This window comes from Danio rerio, chromosome 12 (assembly GCF_049306965.1).
Source record: "Danio rerio strain Tuebingen ecotype United States chromosome 12, GRCz12tu, whole genome shotgun sequence".
Classification (NCBI taxonomy): Eukaryota; Metazoa; Chordata; class Actinopteri; order Cypriniformes; family Danionidae; genus Danio; species Danio rerio.
This window is the reverse complement of record NC_133187.1, coordinates 7,234,446-7,252,989: the sequence shown is the minus strand read 5'-3', so window position 1 is coordinate 7,252,989 and position 18,544 is coordinate 7,234,446. Positions and strand designations below refer to the sequence as shown.

General features: G+C 34.0%; 1 protein-coding gene across 49 annotated transcripts in view; it reads left to right on the top strand.

Moving 5' to 3' along the window:
- pcdh15b (protocadherin-related 15b) overlaps positions 1-18,544 on the top strand; it is a 506,664-nt gene that overhangs the window by 338,868 nt on the left and 149,252 nt on the right. For all 49 annotated transcript variants that reach the window (XR_012387602.1, XR_012387597.1, XR_012387592.1 and 46 more), the window contains 2 exon segments: positions 4,662-4,755; positions 15,169-15,297. Coding sequence is in view for 22 of the 49 variants with exons in the window: in XM_073917607.1 (XP_073773708.1) it covers positions 4,662-4,755; positions 15,169-15,297 (223 nt within the window). In the remaining 27 variants the exon portion in view is untranslated.

Sequence of the window (18,544 nt, the reverse complement as noted above, 5' to 3'; positions counted from 1 at the left end):
CTTACTACTGCCAGCGAAATTCTGCAGTGCGCATCTCATGCACGCTGCGCTAAACCATGATGCCCCGCGAGCGAATTCATGAGTGGGACTGAAGCGACGCAAATTACACAGGTAGGTCGCGTGACCATGACAAAATGGCGGATGTAGTACGTCCGAATTCCATTAATACTTTCACATTCATACTGTATAGAACGTACTTTTCTAACGGCCGAGTAGTATGTTTAAATTCAAATACAGTACCTACTGAGTAGTAGGCGGTTTCGGACACAACGATAGATAGATAGATAGATAGATAGATAGATAGATAGATAGATAGATAGATAGATAGATAGATAGATAGATAGATAGATGGATAGATGGATAGATGGATGGATGGATGGATGGATGGATGGATAGATAGATAGATGGATAGATGGATGGATGGATGGATGGATGGATGGATGGATGGATGGATGGATGGATGGTTGGTTGGATAGTTAGTTAGTTAGTTAGTTAGTTAGTTAGTTAGTAAGTAGTAAATCCCTGCTGTTTTTGTTTTTTTCAAATATTTCAAGTTGATATGCTTCAAAATAATGATATGAAATTATTTTGGACAACACTAAGCCAGACCGTGGGACCCTAAACCTGTCACTACTTAAATTGCAGCCAGCAACTTATTGCTTGTACACATACAGTAACATACTTAAGAGACTCAACATCATTAAGTTCTCCAATATACTCTGCGCAAAGTTTTCATTCTTTGCTTAGATGAAAACACCTATGCAATACACTGTAAATCTTTAGCAGATTTCACTCAAAAAATTCTCCATGGTTTTCCAAATGTCATATTTAGTTTACCTCACCGTGAGCACTGGGGTAGGTCTCTGTAATTACTGTGGGGAACCATGCATTTACAGTAGAGTATGTGCATTTATTCATATCTATCCCGCCTGATGTAAGAGAGTTGCAAAAGTAACTTTAAAGTTTCTCAAAGTTTTGCATTTTTAGTTTCATTGAATACCCTTTTTTTTTTTTTTGATTGGGGAGGATGTTTCATAGTACGATTAATTATTTTAATTAAAAAAGGCACAGCAAAAAATAAGCCCTTTTATAATAGTCATCATTTGAAAGTGAACTTGCTGGATTAAATGATTAACTCAGAGAAAGTCAACAACCCACTGATTCATTAGAGCAAGTCTGCTGATAACAACTCACTGATTCAAATGATTCATTAGAGCAAGTCTACATTTAACGATTCACTGGTACATCTGATCCATTTAGAACAAATCTGTAGTTAATGACTTACTGATTCAAATGATCCATTTAGCACGAGTCTGCAGTTAATGACTCAGCGATTCAAATGATCCATTTAGAGCAAGTATGCAGTTAACGACTCACTGGAACAAATGATCCATTTAGAACAAATCTGTAGTTAATGACTCACTGATTCAAATGAACTATTTACAGCAAATCTGCAGTTAAATACATACTAAATTAAAAAAAAAAAAAAATTTAAAAAATGTCCAGTCAGTGACTCGCTGATTTAAGTTATCAGTTTAGCACAAGTCTGCAGTGAATGACTCACTGGTTCAGATGATCCGTTTAGAGCAAATCTGGAATTAATGACTCACTGATTCAAATCATCCATTTTAGCACAAGTCTGCAGTTAACAACTCACTGATTCAAATTATCAATTTGGCACAAATCTACAGTGAACAACTCACTGATTCAAATGATCGATTTAGCACAAGTCTGCAGTGAATGACTCACTGATTCAGATGATCCATTTAGAGCAAATCTGTAATTAATGAAATCTGCAGTTACCAACTTGCTGGTTCAAATGATATGTTCAGAGCAAGTCAGCAACTCACTGATTCAAATGATTCATTAGAGCAAGTGTGTAGTTAACGACTCACTGCTTCAAGTCATCCATTTAAAAAAAAAAAAAAAACCTGTAGTCAATGACTCACTAATTTAAATGATCTGTTTAGCACAAGTCTGCAGACAATGACTCATTGATTCAGATAATCCATTTAGAGCAAATCTGCAGTAATGACTCACTGATTCAATTGATCTCTTTACCACAAGTTTGCAGTCAATGACTCATTGATTCAGATAATCCATTTAGAGCAAATCTGCAGTAACGACTCACTGATTCAGTTGATCTCTTTAGCACAAGTCTGCAGTCAATGACTCATTGATTCAAATGATCAATTTAGAGCAAATCTGCAGTAATGACTCACTGATTCAAATAATCCTTTTAGCCACAAGTCTGCAGTTAATGACTCACTGATTCAAATGATCCATTTAGAGAAAATCTGCAATAATCAGAGCAAAATCTGCAGATAGTGACTCACTGATTCAAATGATTCTGCATGATGTAAAGAGTTGCAAAAGTATCTTCGGAGTTTCTCAAAGTTTTACATCTTTAAATTCGCTGAATACCCTATTTTTGATTAGTGAAGATATTGCACAATACAAAAACTCTTATAATATAATAGACACAGCATCCTTTTATAATAGTCATCATGTGAAAGTCTTCAAATTTCACGTCTTCCAGCAATAAGTACAATTAGCCAGATATAAATGGCATTTCAGGAAGCAGCATGTCGGATTGAGTTTATCTTGCAGCAGCTGCTTATAACAGTGCAAATAAACGGCTGTATTCTATCATTTCAATTGACGTTCATTCAGTAAGGAAGTAATTTAGGGCGCACACATGCTTTTAGACATTTACTGACAACACCAGTTTGCAGTGAAAGCATGATGAATATACATGGGGCCTTCCAGAGCCTTGAAGGTGCTGCTTTGAATTTGTTTATTTCATTTATAGCGGTGTCCATCCGTCCCACAGATCCTCTGGGGCGCAGGGGTGGGGGGGTTTACGGCACATGTTGTGTCAGGACAGAATTTTGATTGGCTGTTTGTTTGAGAACATGAAAGAACAAATTGGCTGAATAGTGGGACCACTTTTGGACATAGTGTTTCAGTGTGGTCGTTTTCATCAAACACTTTGCTTTTTTTTAATGCACTAAATGTGTGGAAACACGGCGATGCTGTATTGAAATGAAATAATTTTTTTTTCTTTTATGCTTGAATTAGGCTCATATTCATTATTTTAATTTTAGAAATGTTTGTGTACCTGTTTTATGAGACAGAGCTGAAGTTATTCTTCAAATGAAGGAGAAGAACAAAAACACCCTTGAATATCAATGGCTTAAAAGTGTGATGAAATTAGTACTGTTAAAGATTTATATCTCGCATAATACCTTGTTTACTTCCCTTTGGGGTTTTTAATTTACAAATGTTCAAAGGTCCCCTAGAGATTATCCCATTTTAAAAAGAATTATATTAGGATCTCAACGGGAATAAATAACACAATTGTTACTTATTAGCATTTTAAACATAATAGAGCACAATTAGATCTTGCTGAGATATTTTACAATATTTGTTGTTGTTGTTTTTTTCTTGACAGTGTTCTAAAAGGAAATGTTGCACCAAAAGATCTTTTCATATTTCCAAGAGCCTTTAAAAAGTTTTGAGTTTCGAGTTTCTCTGGATTTATAATTTATTGTTTGAATGTGTTTAAGGAATCTTTTTATTTATGAAGGCATTTCTTGTAGTTTTTTAATTTTTATTTTGCATGAAATAACATAAAGGGGTCAGGTGTTCTTTCATTCATTTTATTTTCTGCTTAGTCCCTTTATTTATCAGGGATGCCCACTGTGGAATGAACCGCCAACTTAGCCATAGATATTCACCTATATATAATATTTAATATATATAATTTTTTTTTTATAATTGAATTAAAATAAATATATATTTTATTATTGTAATTTAATTGTATTTATTTTACTAATTTTATTGTTTTTATTATTTGTTACATTATTTTTTATTTTAAATTTACATTTTATTAAATGTTTTTATTTGTTATTTCGTTTTGTCATTTTTGTTTTAATTAATATATATATATATATATAATTAAATCATTGAATTGAATAATTTAATTGTATTTCATTGTAATTCATTTTATTATTTTTTATTATTTATTTTATTATTTTTATCATTTTAAATTTGTATTTTATTTTGATTTATACTTTTATTTTTTTTAATGTACCCCTAAATGAAGATGGCCACCATTGACTCCTACAACATTCACATTATAGAGTTTAGCATATATCTTACTTTTCCTCAAGAGATCATTTAAACTTTCACTGGCATGCAAACAAATATAAAAGTTACCACATGCACTGTACACTACAACTCATTTGAATGAGGCACAATCTTTCACTCAACGGCTGCTGTTCCCTGACAACAATTAATTCAGTCCTAATCGTCCCCAGGCACACATAAAAAAAAGAAAAAAAAAATGTCCTCAGCCTTTCACATTGCCACAAGTCTCACAAGGCATGAATATATTGCCTGGCCATTTCATTCAGCAGCCCATAATTCCATCCAGCCTGTATTTGATGAACTAATTTCAGCTGAAAATGATTCACTTTGTCTGGATTTGGGCTCTGGCCTGTTGTACCAGTGACATTTCTTTTTCAGCTTTATTTTCTCAGCACACAGTGTGAATGTTAACACTTTCGTCCTGTCCTTCTAAAGCTGCTGTAAAGTTAAAACACTTAGACCTCTGGGCTCTATAATCCTCAGGTTTGTTTCTGACTTTGCTCTTCCAGGTCTGGGCTATTGTTGCTGGCGAAGACATTGGACAGAGAGATCACAGATCACTACACACTAACAGTCACAGCTTCTGACGGCAAACCAGATGGGGTAAGACCATTTTTACTTCTCTACTGTACTTTTCTAGGTATATTTTCATTATTAGTTATTGTTTTATTATTATTTTAGGAAACTTCTACTTTTACTTTGTTGTTATACACAAATCAGTCTCATATCTGTTCACAAATTACTCTCCTTCATTCATGAGTTTGACTTCTGATTCTGTTCTTGAGTCAACAAGTCAGTGATTCAAATGATCCACTCAGAGTAGGTCTGCAGTTAACGACACAGTGATACATGTGATTCATTGAGAGCAAGTCTGCAGTTAATGAATTCATGATTCAAATAATCCATTTAGAGCAAGTCTGTAGTTGACAACTCACTGATTTAAGTGAATTATTCAGAGCAAGTCTCCAGATAATGACTCACTGATTGAAATGATCAATTTAGAGCAAGTCTGCAATTAATGACTCACTAATTCAAATTATCAATTCTGAGCAAGTCTGCAATTATAGACTCACTGATTCATATGATTCAAACAAAGTAAGTGTGGTTAATGACTAGCTGATTCAAATGATCCATTTAGAAATAGTCTGCAGTTAATGACTCACTGATTCGAATGATCCATTCAGCACAAATCTGCAGTTAATGAATCACTGACTCAAATTATTAATTCAGAGAAAGTCTGCAGTTAATGACTCACTGATTCAAATGATCCAATCAAAGTAATCCTGCAGTTATTGATTCAAATGATTCATTGAGAGCAAGTTTGCAGTTAATGAATTAATAATTCAAGTGATCCATTCAGAGCAAGTCTGTAGTTACCAACTCCCTGATTAAAATGATTAAATAATCATTTTGTTATCTCCAAATAAAGACTCACTGATTCAAATGATCTTTTCCGATCAAGTCTGCAATGAATGACTCACTGATTGAAATGATCAATTTCAATTTCAATGAACAAGGCTGCAGTTAACAAATAATGATTCAAAGGATCCATTCAGAGCAAGTCTGCAGTAGCATCTCACTGATTCAAATAATCCAATCACAAGAGTTTGCATTTAGCAAATGATTCAACTGACCCAAACAAAGAAAGGTATGTGGTTAATGACTCACTGATTCAAATGATCCAATGAGAGCAAGTCTGCAGTGAACATCTCACTGAATCAAATGATCCAATCAACGTAAGTCTGCGGTTAATGACTAACTGATTCAAATGATCCATTTAGATATAGTCTGCAGTTAATGACTCACTGACTCAATAATTCAGAGCGAGTTTGCAGTAACGAGCAAGTGTTTTAAGTATTAATGATATTTCATACCGTAGCTTAATTTCTTAAAGTTACACATTTATTTTTCTATTGTATTTTATATACAATTTGCCAGCACAGATATATTGTGAATATGGTTTATTTCATTATTTTCTGTTGTTTGCACACTGAATTGCCATTATTTTTCAGTATGGTTGTTAATGCATGGTGGTCTTGGTTATAGAATAAAAATAAAAAGGTTGTAGCGCCAAACATTCATCCAAAGACCTAGTAGACAAATATTATAAGATCCAAAATCTACAAATTAGATTCATCCAAATTCATCCATTTATTGCTCAGATGTCAAGAGGTTCGTTAATGAGACATTTTCATGCAAAACAAATAATTCATCATTACATTATAATCAACATCATAAAAGATAAGATGTTGTTTAAAGAGTGAGCAGTTTACATAGTTAACCTGCAGTTACATCTGACGTTTATAAAACATTTTCAATGAAGTGCATGTGTGTATTATAAGTAGGGCCAAACAGAATCTGCAGACATTTTTTTAGCTATTTCTGCAGATAATTAAGTTAAATCTGCGGATTATGCGGAATGATTTTAGGAGTATCATAACTAAAAACTTCATTTATGTAATAAATAATTATATATTTTTTTGTTTTATTTATCGTTTACAATCTAATTAGATTTATTTATTTGGTAAACAAAGCAAGTCTCCTATATAATAGATCTACTAAAAGACAGAAAATGTTACTTCACAAATTCTATTGTAAATAAATCATATGAAAATTTTCATATTACAATTATTGTATCACAATAATATTAGTGTAATTAATTTAAAAACTGAATAAATCTAAATTTATACACAATGATAGGCTAAACATCAGCAGATATCTGTGGAGTTCTGCGCACACAGTTTCCGTGTTTGCCTAATTACAAGCAAAACATTGTAAAGTCTTTTTTTAATGCTTCAGCACACTAAAAATCAAAAACTTTTGTATTCTGACTTAGAATATTGAAATCGTCGTTATACTTTTACCAGTGTGTGATTTATTATGGTATCTGTATGTTTACCCAAGTGTACTTCATCTATCACTGAGTACGACTGAAGTCTGTCAGTCCATCACACTCCACTGAATACCAAAGACTGCATGAGCTGCGGTTCTCGAGATCCTAATCGAATCTTCTGCTTAAACAGACAGAACATGTAGACACTGTGCAACATGTCAAGCTGTGACTTGTCAGTCATGTTGACGCAGACAGAAGAGGAGATGTAAAAGATGGAATTATTTGCAGTATGGATATATAATAAAGGGCCCTTGGAATCAAAATATATAGAGTTGAAGTCAGAAATATTAGCCCTCCTGAATTATTAGCCCACCTGTGTATTTTTTTTCTCCAATTTCTTGATTTTTTTCAACACATTTCTAAAGTTACTAGTTTTAATAGCCAATTTATTTTATCTTTCAAATATTTTATTTTTTATTTTTATCTTTATCAAAGCACTTCCCAAGAGCTTTAACACCACTTTATGTAAACACAATGCTGACAAATGAAAATAAATGACATTTTTTATGATTAATCTGTTTAGTTAGTCAGCTAGACAGTCAAATCACTCTTGCAGTCACTGATTGTTGTTGGTTCATTAATCAGTTTCTTGCTAAATGTTTTGATTTATATAATTATATATAAGTGTAACAACAATATAAATGTATATTCAGTCAATTTCACTTGGATATTAAATACATTAAAGCTAGTTTTACATGTTGTTAGTTGTTTGTTAAGAAATACTGAATATATAAATATATATTCAGTTGAAGTCAGAATTATTAAGTTCTTAGCTGACAAGAGTGGCACCAACTGTGGTCTTCTGCTATCCGTCTCAAGGTTCGACATGTTTTGCATTCAGAGATGCTCTTCTGTAGACCTCAGTTGTAAGGAGTGGTTATTTGAGTTACAGTTGCCTTTATATTAGCTAGAACCAGTCTGGCCATTTTCCTCCGACCTCAAGCCATGCCAACAATGCATTTGCGGCCACAGAACTGCCGCTCACTGGATAATATGTTCTCTTTTTCTGGCCATTTTCTTTTAAACCCTAGAGATGGTTGTGCGTGAAAATCCCAGTAGATCAGCAGTTTCTAAAATACTTAGATCAGCTTGTCTGGCACCAACAACCATGCTAAATTTAAAGTCATTCAGACCTGCAACACATTCCAAAAAAAGTTGTGACGGTAGCAATTTAGGACTGGTAATCGGGTAAACTGGTTAAATAATGATGTGATTTGAAACAGGTGATGTCAACAGGTGATTGTAATTATGATTTGGTACAAACGCAGCTTCCAAGAAAGGTCCAGTCCTTTAGGAGCAAAGATGGGCTGAGGGTCACCAGTTTGCCAACAGACACGTAAGAAAATGATTGAAATGTTTAAAAAAATGTTTGCTAATGACAGATAGAAGACATTTGGATATTTCACATTCAACAGTGCATAACATCACTAAATTATTCAAGGAATCTGGAGGATTTTCAGTGCGTAAAGGACAAGAGTGCAAACCTAAGCTGAACAACTGTAATCTCAGATCTCAGATCCCTCAGGCGGCACTGCACACAAGAATCCTCATTCATCTATAAGCGATATCAACACATGGGCTCAGGACTACTTTGACAAAACTTTGTCAAGTACCATAATACATAGTTGCATCCTCCTATGTTTACAGTGTCCAGAAGCGCTGTTACCTTCTCAGGCTCAGAGGCATCTGGGATGGATCATCATATAGTGGAATCATGTACTGTGGCCAGATTAATCAATATTTCAATTATTTTTGGGGGAGAAAATGATCATCTAGACCAGGGTTCATTCAAGAAGACATCTTTTCCAGGGATCCCCATGATATATTGCTTGTTTGGACTACGACCGCAATCGTCCAGATGCAGTGAAACAGAAGTCTCTCATTTACATAATATTGTCAATAGACTGATTGAGCTGTGCTACTGCTACAGCAGATGAGGAAGATAAGCTGGTTTAGTCTTGCGTTGTTGCTATGTTTAAGTCAATTGTGCAAGCAGAGCGGCAGCAGCAGAGCAGAAGCTGTGTGTATAGAGAGCCGAAGCAGCATTCAGCTTTTGTTCTTTCACGCAGGCAATGTTTGTAGGCGCAGATTGTGTACTAAAAATACAGATGAGAATCCATTGTGTTACCTTTTTCTTTTGTACACACCCAAGGACTGTCTTTCTCCTGCTTTGATTTGAACCACTTCGTCGTATAAAGTTATTGTGTAAAGTTTAAATTGAATTGCATAAAGTTATAACCTAACATTGTTTCCTTTATTCAGTCTATTACTCACTATTATTAGTCACTCAAGTCAAACCAATTGCTATTTGCTTTTCATTAATTTCTGGCAAAAGCATTTGATTCCTTTTGTCTTTGTGCTCATTACAGTATTATATAAATGTAATTACGAAAGTTGATTAAAATTCGAGAAATAACGCTTATTATGATTAGAATCAAAGTGAAGGAAACGTTGATTAATTTATGCAAATAAAAATCAATTAAACAAAAAATTCCTTCACTCACTGATTGTCGCTCAATCGTTCTTTTTGAATATACCACTTACTGGCCACTTTATTAGGAACACCTTACTAGTACCAGAGACTGCCTTTATCCTTAAGGCATAAATAATTCCCCAGAGATATTGGTACATAATGAGATGATATTATCACGCAGTTACTGCAGATTTGTCGGCTACAGATCCATGACATCTATGATCTCCACCACATTCCAAAGGTGCTCCATTGGGTTGAGATCTGGTGACTGTGGTGGCCATTTGAGTACTGTGAACTCATTGTCATGTTCAAGAAACCAGTCTGAGATGATTCACGCTTTATGACATGGCACATTATCCTGCTGGAAGTAGCCATCTGAAGATGTTTACGCTGTGGTCATAAAGGGATGGACATAGTCAGCAACAATATGTTGCAGCAGAAATCAAAACTCATCAGACCAGGCAACGTTTTTCCAATCTTCTATTGTCCAATTTTGGTGAGCCGGTGCGAATTGTAGTCTTAGTTTCCTGTTCTTAGCTGAAAGGAGTGGCTCTCGGTGTGGTCTTCTGCTTCTGTTGCCCATCTGCCTCGAGGTTGGACTTGTTGTGTGTTCAGAGATTCTCTTCTGCATACCTCGGTTGTAACGAGTGCTTATTTGAGTTACTGTTGCCTTTTTGTCAGCTGGAACCAGTCTGGCCATTCTCCTTTGGCATCAACGAGGCATTTGCGCCCACAGAACTGCTGCTCACTGGATATTTTCTCTTTTTCGGACCATTCTCTGTAAACCCTAGAGATGGTTGTGCATGAAAATCTCAGTAGATCAGCAGTTTCTGAAATACTCTGATCAGCCTGTCTGGCACCAACAACCATGCTACATTTTAAGTCACTTAAATCAGCTTTCTTCTCTTATTATTATTTTTTATTTTTTTATTTATATCAAACAAATATATTTCTAATAAATTTAAATAAAATTAGTATTATATATTTTTTCCAGATATTTCCTGTGGTCTTAGAAAAGGCTTTAAAGTGATTAATATAGAAGAGAGTGAGGTTCATCTTACAATGCAGTGATTATGCTGAATGATTGAGATCAACAAGCTGAACATTTATTTATTCATTTATATATTTATTATTAATTATGATGTACCGTCTTTTGCTCTTTAAGCTGATCTCCCTTAATGCGTGAACCAACAGAGAAAATCACTTAGTATTCCTCTATAAAGAGATGCCTGGATTTACAACCCACTTCAAGGATGTCTAAAGTGTTCACCTCCAAACTCAAGGATAATCACTCGCCTTCCTCAGGAAGAAAGTGCATAAAGATCTGGCTTTAAGCACAATGGTGTCCATTTATATCTTACACTGTCAAGGTGCTTGTCAGATGCTAGAATTATGTTACATCGGAGTCGCATGTCTTTGCCTTTACTGTCAATTTAACGTAGCCTTTACAAACAAATGAAGGAGATTCCGATGGTTTAATGACCTCTAGAATAATTCAAAGCACATAATTGGCAGATGCGATCTCTTTTGAGAAGGACGTTCCTGTTTGCTCATGAAAGTATGAGGAAAAAACAGTAGGTTTTATTCCTATCTTGCAATTTACCCACAAGTGTCTCCTCCGGACTGTTCTGCTTCTGAGAATCAAAGGTGAGGTTAAAAAGTGAGATGGGTGTAGAAGGTGCGGTTTGGATGGTTTTTAAAATTCAGTGACCTTTGCTAAACCTCCTGGTCATTAGCCAATTTAATAAACAGTTCCTGCACTGGAGAGGTGGGAAATCGGCTCTCTTTTTTTTTTTCCTGCCGGCTCTGGGCGACACTGAGGTTGACCTGTGTGTCTGCTGAGGTCACTCGGGTTGCTCTCTGCTTTGCTCGGGGGTATAGATTGATCTGAGAGCCAGACAGATTCACTGGAATGAAGGCCAAAGTCCACAACAGAGACTTTTTCTTCCCCTGACTGGGTTTAGAGGAACAGACTCAGCTGGATGGCAGTTTTGTATACACAGATATGTGGCATAAAGCCTTGTTCACTATGCAGGCTTAGAGGAAATTCAGAATCTTTCAATCAGCCATTCGATTGGTCTTTTTGTATATCGTTGTATCTGTCCTTCCATCCATCCATCCATTTATCCATCCAATTAAAAAAAGAGTTACAAGCATAACTTATTATCTTTGTACTTTGGTGAAATAAGAAAAAAGAAAACTTTAAAGTTATAAACTGAAAAGTTCTGTGTTTTTTTGTAATGTTTATTAAAAAACTGTAATAATTCATTTCAAATAATTGCATATTTTTTGTATTAAGTTTTTTTTTTGTATATGCTGTCAATTATTGTTTTTAGAAAGAAAATTGGAATCTGCAAAAATCAGCATTGGCAGGATGCCCTTACCAAAAAAATCTGAAATCTAAATCAGCCAAGAAAATTGCAATCAAACAAACAATTAATCCGTTTGTCAGTCAGTCTGTTTGTCATTCAATTTTCAATCGATCGGTCGGTCGGTCGGTCAGTCAATCAATTCTTTGTTCAATCATTAATCAATCAATCAATCAATCAATCAATCAATCAATCAATCAATCAATCAATCAATCAATCAATCAATCAATCTATCTATCTATCTATCTATCTATCTATCTATCTATCTATCTATCTATCTATCTATCTATCTATCTATCTATCTATCTATCTATCTATCTATCTATCTATCTATCTATCTATCTATCTGTCTGTCTATCTATCATTTAATTAATCAATCCACCATTTCAATCAGTCATTAATCAATCAATCAATCAATCAATCAATCAATCAATCAATCAATCAATCAATAAATCAATTCACTGTATCAACCAATCAATCAATTCACTGTTTTAACCATTCATTAGTCAGCCAGTGAATCAATTCACTGTTTCAATCAATCAATCAATCAATCAATCAATCAATCAATCAATCAATCAATCAATCAATCAATCAATCAGTCAGTCAATTCACTGTATCAATCAATTCACTATATCAATCAGTGAGTCAATCAATTAATCAATCAGTCAATTCACTGTATCAATCAATCAATAAATCAATTCACTGTATCAACCAATCAATCAATCAATCAATCATTCAATAAGTCAATTCACTTTTTTAATCAGTCAGTCAATCAGTTCACAGTTTCAATCGATCGATCAATCAATCAATCAATCAGTTAACACTGTTTTAATCAGTCAGTCAATCAGTTCACCGTTTCAATCAATCAATTACTCCAACCAACCAATCAACCAACCAACCAACCAACCAACCAACCAACCAACCAACCAACCAACCAACCAACCAACCAACCAACCAACCAACCAACCAACCTACCTACCTACCTACCTACCTACCTACCTACCTACCTACCTACCTACCTACCTACCTACCTACCTACCTACCTATCTATCTATCTATCTATCTATCTATCTATCTATCTATCTATCTATCTATCTATCTATCTATCTATCTATCTATCTATCTATCTATCTATCTATCTATCTATTAGTTGACTGTTTTAATCAATCATTAGTCAGTCAGTCAATCTGTCAATCATTTAATCCAAAAATAAATTAATCAATTATTCTCTCAGTCAATCCTTCAATCAATTTATTCGTTAGTCAATCAGTCAATCAATTATTCAGTCTGTCTGTCTATCTATCTATGTTTTTCTTTCTTTCAAATGCATAACATACTGAGACATACTGTGACTGAGAATGATTGACCTAATCGTATTTAATTTTTTAAAACCCCCATTGAAGTAAACAGCATAAACTTCTGTTTTTGCAGATTTAAGTTACCATTTAAAAATAAACCAGTGGCAATGAATGTTCGAAGGCATACCAGTTGAATTTTGTTGATAAGACACAGCTCAAGCGATAAAGTTGTGAGTCTTAAAGATGAACTGTGTTCTTCATGTTTCTAATCACAATATGTGAGACCATGTTTGTTGACAAACCGAAGTAGCTTGTGAACATTTGTCTCCGCTCGAGATCAGCTTACCTTATGTTACCCTCGCAGCCAAGTGCAAACTCAGCAGGCTTTATTGTCGGCACATGAAAAATTTACAAGGCCAATCTGCCAAAAAAAAACTCAAGTATTTAAACCTTTAACAAATAAGTCCAGGCAGCAGGAGGGAAAAAATTAGCTAATTTATGCAATATTGGTTTCCTTACTTGCCCGTCTGGAATGTTTCCCCCAATCTTTTATGTTTGAGGGGAAAAAACAAGATTGAGTCTGACTTGACATAAATATACGCAGAATGATCTGACAAGAGGCTAAGGGTGTGTGTTGTAAGAGAGAGCCATCACTTATTGCATTTCCTTTTTTTCTCTCTCTCAGTTGCTACTGTAGGTTTTGAACTCCATGTATAATGACGGAAAACTTGCATGTTTATTTAATCTAATGTCACTAATTAAAGAGCCCCTATGATGGGTTTTTGAAAATGATCTTCCATACAGTGTGCATACAGTGTTTATTTTATTTTATTTTATTTTATTTTATTTTATTTTATTTTATTTTATTTATTTTGAAATGAATAAAGTGAGTTTTGCCCATTTTACTTAATTTGTAAATTTATTTTATTTATTTTAATTTCTTTATTTTTAATTTTATTTTAATTTGTTTAGTTTTATTTTGATAAATTTGTTTAATTATTATTTAAATAAAAAAAAATATTATTATTTAAATTAAATGATTTAATTTTCTATATTATTAAAGTGAGACTAGCCCTTTTATTTTATTTTATTTCAAAGTGAATAAAGTGAGACTTATTTATTATTTATTATTTATTTATTTATTATTTTATTTTGAAATGAAAAAAGTGAGTATTGCCCATTTTATTGAAATTTTGTTTCATTTAATGTATTTTTTTCATTCATTTATTTTTCATTTAATTTTATTTTAATTTGTTTTGTTTTATTTTAATAATTTATTTAAATTATTTAATTTTATTTATTAGTAAAGTGAGACTTGCCCTTTTTGTTTTATTTATTTATTCATTATTTTTCGTTATTATTCATTTTACTTTATTTTAGAAACTAATAAATTGAGACTTGCCCATTTTACAGTGTTTCCCCAAAATATCTATGCATAATAAATATGTACAAGTAAAATATGTAACAGCAGAGCTTTTCTGTTTCCATCTTTGTTGTATAAGCGTAAATGTTTAAACACTATTTTTCCATTTCTAACCCTACAAAATGAGATGCTTTTATGAATTACTATACATGTAGATAGTTAATTGTTGTTACGGAGTACACGCAATTCTCTTTGCCAGCATGTTAATTTGGTTGCGGCCATCAATTTGTTGAGGCCGATCTATACTCTGAAACACTAATCTGCTCAACAGCTGTGGATCTTTTTCATTAGACCTCATTCATAGCTTGATGATGAATGCAAATATGTTCGCAATTCCGCAACTTCTGTGTACATTAATCAGTGGAAATGGATAATTGTTTGTGAAAGCCAACGCTGTCCTTTACCAGACAGCAACTAAATCACACAGAGGCCTCAAGGTTTGCATTTCAGATTAATCAACGTCTTTAGATTGCTGACTAAAACTGCAGAAGTTTTTTTTTTTTTTCTGGACTATTTACAGTGCAGTGATTGAAGTAACATAAAAGGTTTCTTGTTTTCAGACCTCCACTACTACGGTGAATATAGCGGTGACTGATGTCAATGATAATGACCCTGAGTTCGATCCGCTGCTGCCCCTTAATCTCACAGTTCAAGAGGAAGAGGCTAATGCTTTCGTGGGTCAAGTAAAGGTAAGTCTTCAAAAAACCTTCCTACTTGTTCCTCTTTTTTACTTCTACTCGCTGTTTGATCTTCAGACTGTTTGCTCTGCATTGTGTTCTGCCCTCTGGAGTTACCACAGATGGATATCATCAACGGAAGGTTTTTTTTTGTTACACTTTTCTGATCTCTAGCAAAGTCGGAAGCGAAAGTCTGGGTGTGACATTTGTCATCAGACTTTTTATGGGGTTTTATTCTCTTCAGAAGTTTGCTCAATCCTGGCAAAGTTTTGTAAAACAGGTCTATTTTTTTATGTGAAGGTCTAAAACACATTAGCAAATACAATAAAATGGTTTGAGGGTGGTGCAACATTTGTGAAATTATATATGAGTCGAAAATGTCTAGAAAGTTAGTAGACCTATAATAGCTACACTTTAATATCAATGTTCAAAAACACCATAATATATATTTTTAAACTGCTAAAGAGCCCCTATTATGGGTTTTTGAAAATAACCTTCTATGCAGTGTGCAACAGCTTTATGTGAAGTGAAATATCCAACTAAGGCTTAAATCTGTAAGCTCAACATGTTTAAAACTATTGATTCATCTATAAAAGAGTCGACTCATAGTGGTTTGAATGAATCACCGCTGTAACTAGTCTTTAGCCGTAGAGTTGAAGTCTTAGCCCACCTGTTTATTTTTTTTTTCCCAATTTCTGTTTAACTGAGAGAAGTTTTTTTTTCAACACATTTATATATATATATATATATATATATATATATATATATATATATATATATATATATATATATATATATATATATATATATAATCAGAGGTCTCGTTAACTGAATATTTTCCGTCATTGACAGATTTTTTTCAGCAGTGACGGAAAAATCTGAAGGTGATCCGTCATTTTTATGCTGAGGGTGATCTATTGTAATTTGTAGCTAACTGTATTTCGCACTCCTGTCCAGCTGATGGCGATTGCCCTTGTTTTGTCTCCTCTTTGTCACCGCTGTGTACAGTTGCAAAAACTGTCACAGCAGCTGAGTGTGAGAAGTTTCTTTAAACGGCCAAATAGTTGTGATATTAAAAGTAAAGGTGAAAAAGAAGAAGTGATGCAGTGTACGATGAAGAACAAACAGACAAAAGCACACACACACACATACACACATACACACACATATATATATATATATATATATATATATATATATATATATATATATATATATATATATATATATATATATATATATATATACAGTTAAAGTCAGAATTAATTAATTTTCACAGTATGTCTGATAATATGTTTTCTTCTAGAAAAAGTCTTATTTGTTTTATTTTGGCTAGAATAAAACCAGTTTTTAATTTTTTTAAAAACAATTTTTGGGACAATGTTATTAGCCACTTTAAGCTAATTTTTTTTCGATAGTCTACAGAACAAACCATCCTTATACAATAACTTGCCTAATTACCCTAACCTGCCTAGTTAACCTTATTAACCTAGTTAAGCCTTCAAAAGTGTCTTGAATAATATCAAGTAAAATATTATTTACTGTCATCATGGCAAAGATCAAATAAATCAGTTATTAGAAATAGGTTTCTAAAACTATTATTCTAAGAAATGTGCTGAAACAATCTTCCCTCCATTAAACAGAAATTTGGGAAAAAAATAAACAGGGCCGCTAATAATTCAGGGGAGCTAATAATTCTGACTTCAACTGTGTATATATATATGTGTGTGTGTGTGTGTGTGTGTGTGTGTGTGTGTGTGTGTGTGTGTGTGTGTGTGTGTGTGTGTGTGTGTGTGTGTGTGTGTGTGTGTGTGTGTGTGTGTGTGTGTGTGTGTGTGTGTGTGTGTGTGTGTGTGTGTGTGTGTGTGTGTGTGTGTATGTAAAAAGTGTTTCCCAATCACATATTGCACCTGAAATCTAAATCTCGTCTTTTTTTTTGCGTGAATAATTATTATTTAATTTTTTCAATCTTCCAAATTTACTACACCAAGCGAAAACAATGTGCTGCTTAAGTAACCTATCGGCTGCTCAATCAAAGCTCGCTTTTTAGATCTGACGAAATTTTAAATCGCTATTTTGTTTATGTTTGTGAGAAAAAAACCCAACATGGGTCTCTACTTCATTTTGTATTAATTTGATTTGGCATTAAGCATTCGTCGGTTCCGACCTCCTCCATCCTGCAATATTGAACTTCACTACACTTGTTGAGTCATAATAGCATAATAGGATGTTAAGATGTTCACAAACCCTGAAGGATTCGAGAAGCAGATCAGTTGAGCAAGGTCAGCTCACTGATTCAATCTGTTCTCGGATAACACCACTGAAGGTGAAGATTCTTATCAAATAACAATGGTTTTACACAGGAATACTTGCAGAGTATTGGTTTTACAATGCTTATATGTCCTTTGTGAAGCATGTAAAAGATGACTTGTTCACCTTCATGTAAGGCATATTGATTTGGAGTGACAGGATGGTGAGAAAAAAAAAATTCTTTATTTGTGAACAACTCTGAATATGTGCTATAGTTACTTGCACAGAGCATGACTGTTATTCGGTACAGATCTATTTAAGGATTTGAGTCTCGGTCTGGTCTGAGCAGAGTTAATCAGTGTGTGCTGGGGCGTAGGCCTGACGCCAGCAGCTGGAGTGTCTTCTTCTGCCCTCTTGAGCCCTGATCTTACTCTCTTTCCATCACTCGCCCAGCTGGCGTAAACCGCCAAAGTCCCTGCCCGCTCCACTGTTTATGATTTTCCAATTAAAGAAATGTAATTTAAATAATTTGTTACCTTCGGGGACGTCCTGTAATGAGCAGCTTTGTCGGGCTCTGTTAAGCGGCGAAGAGTCGTAATTAGTGGTCTAGATTAATAGAGCCGCACTTTGTCATCAGAATAATCGCAGGCTAATGCCGGCAGACTGTTTATTAGCAGAGCGTTCCCTAAACATGTCAATGTTGTGTCGGATAAATATAGATTAGACCTCATCAGATGTGTGGTCCAGGGCTGTTGGTTCCAACTTTTTGACGGTAGCTTAAAGCCCTGTCATTCTGTGCATGGTTTTAATCGGTGGTACACGTCATGATGTAATGTTGTTGCTTGAAAAATGCCATAGTGTTACAGTTCAGTTGTTGTAAAATTCAGTTAATTAAATGCTTTAGGAATGAAAGTTATTCATCCTATTTGGAGTTTTTCATGATGGAACTCCCCCTCCTCCCCAAAACAAACAAACAAACACATAAATAAATAAATAAGACATAGCTCAA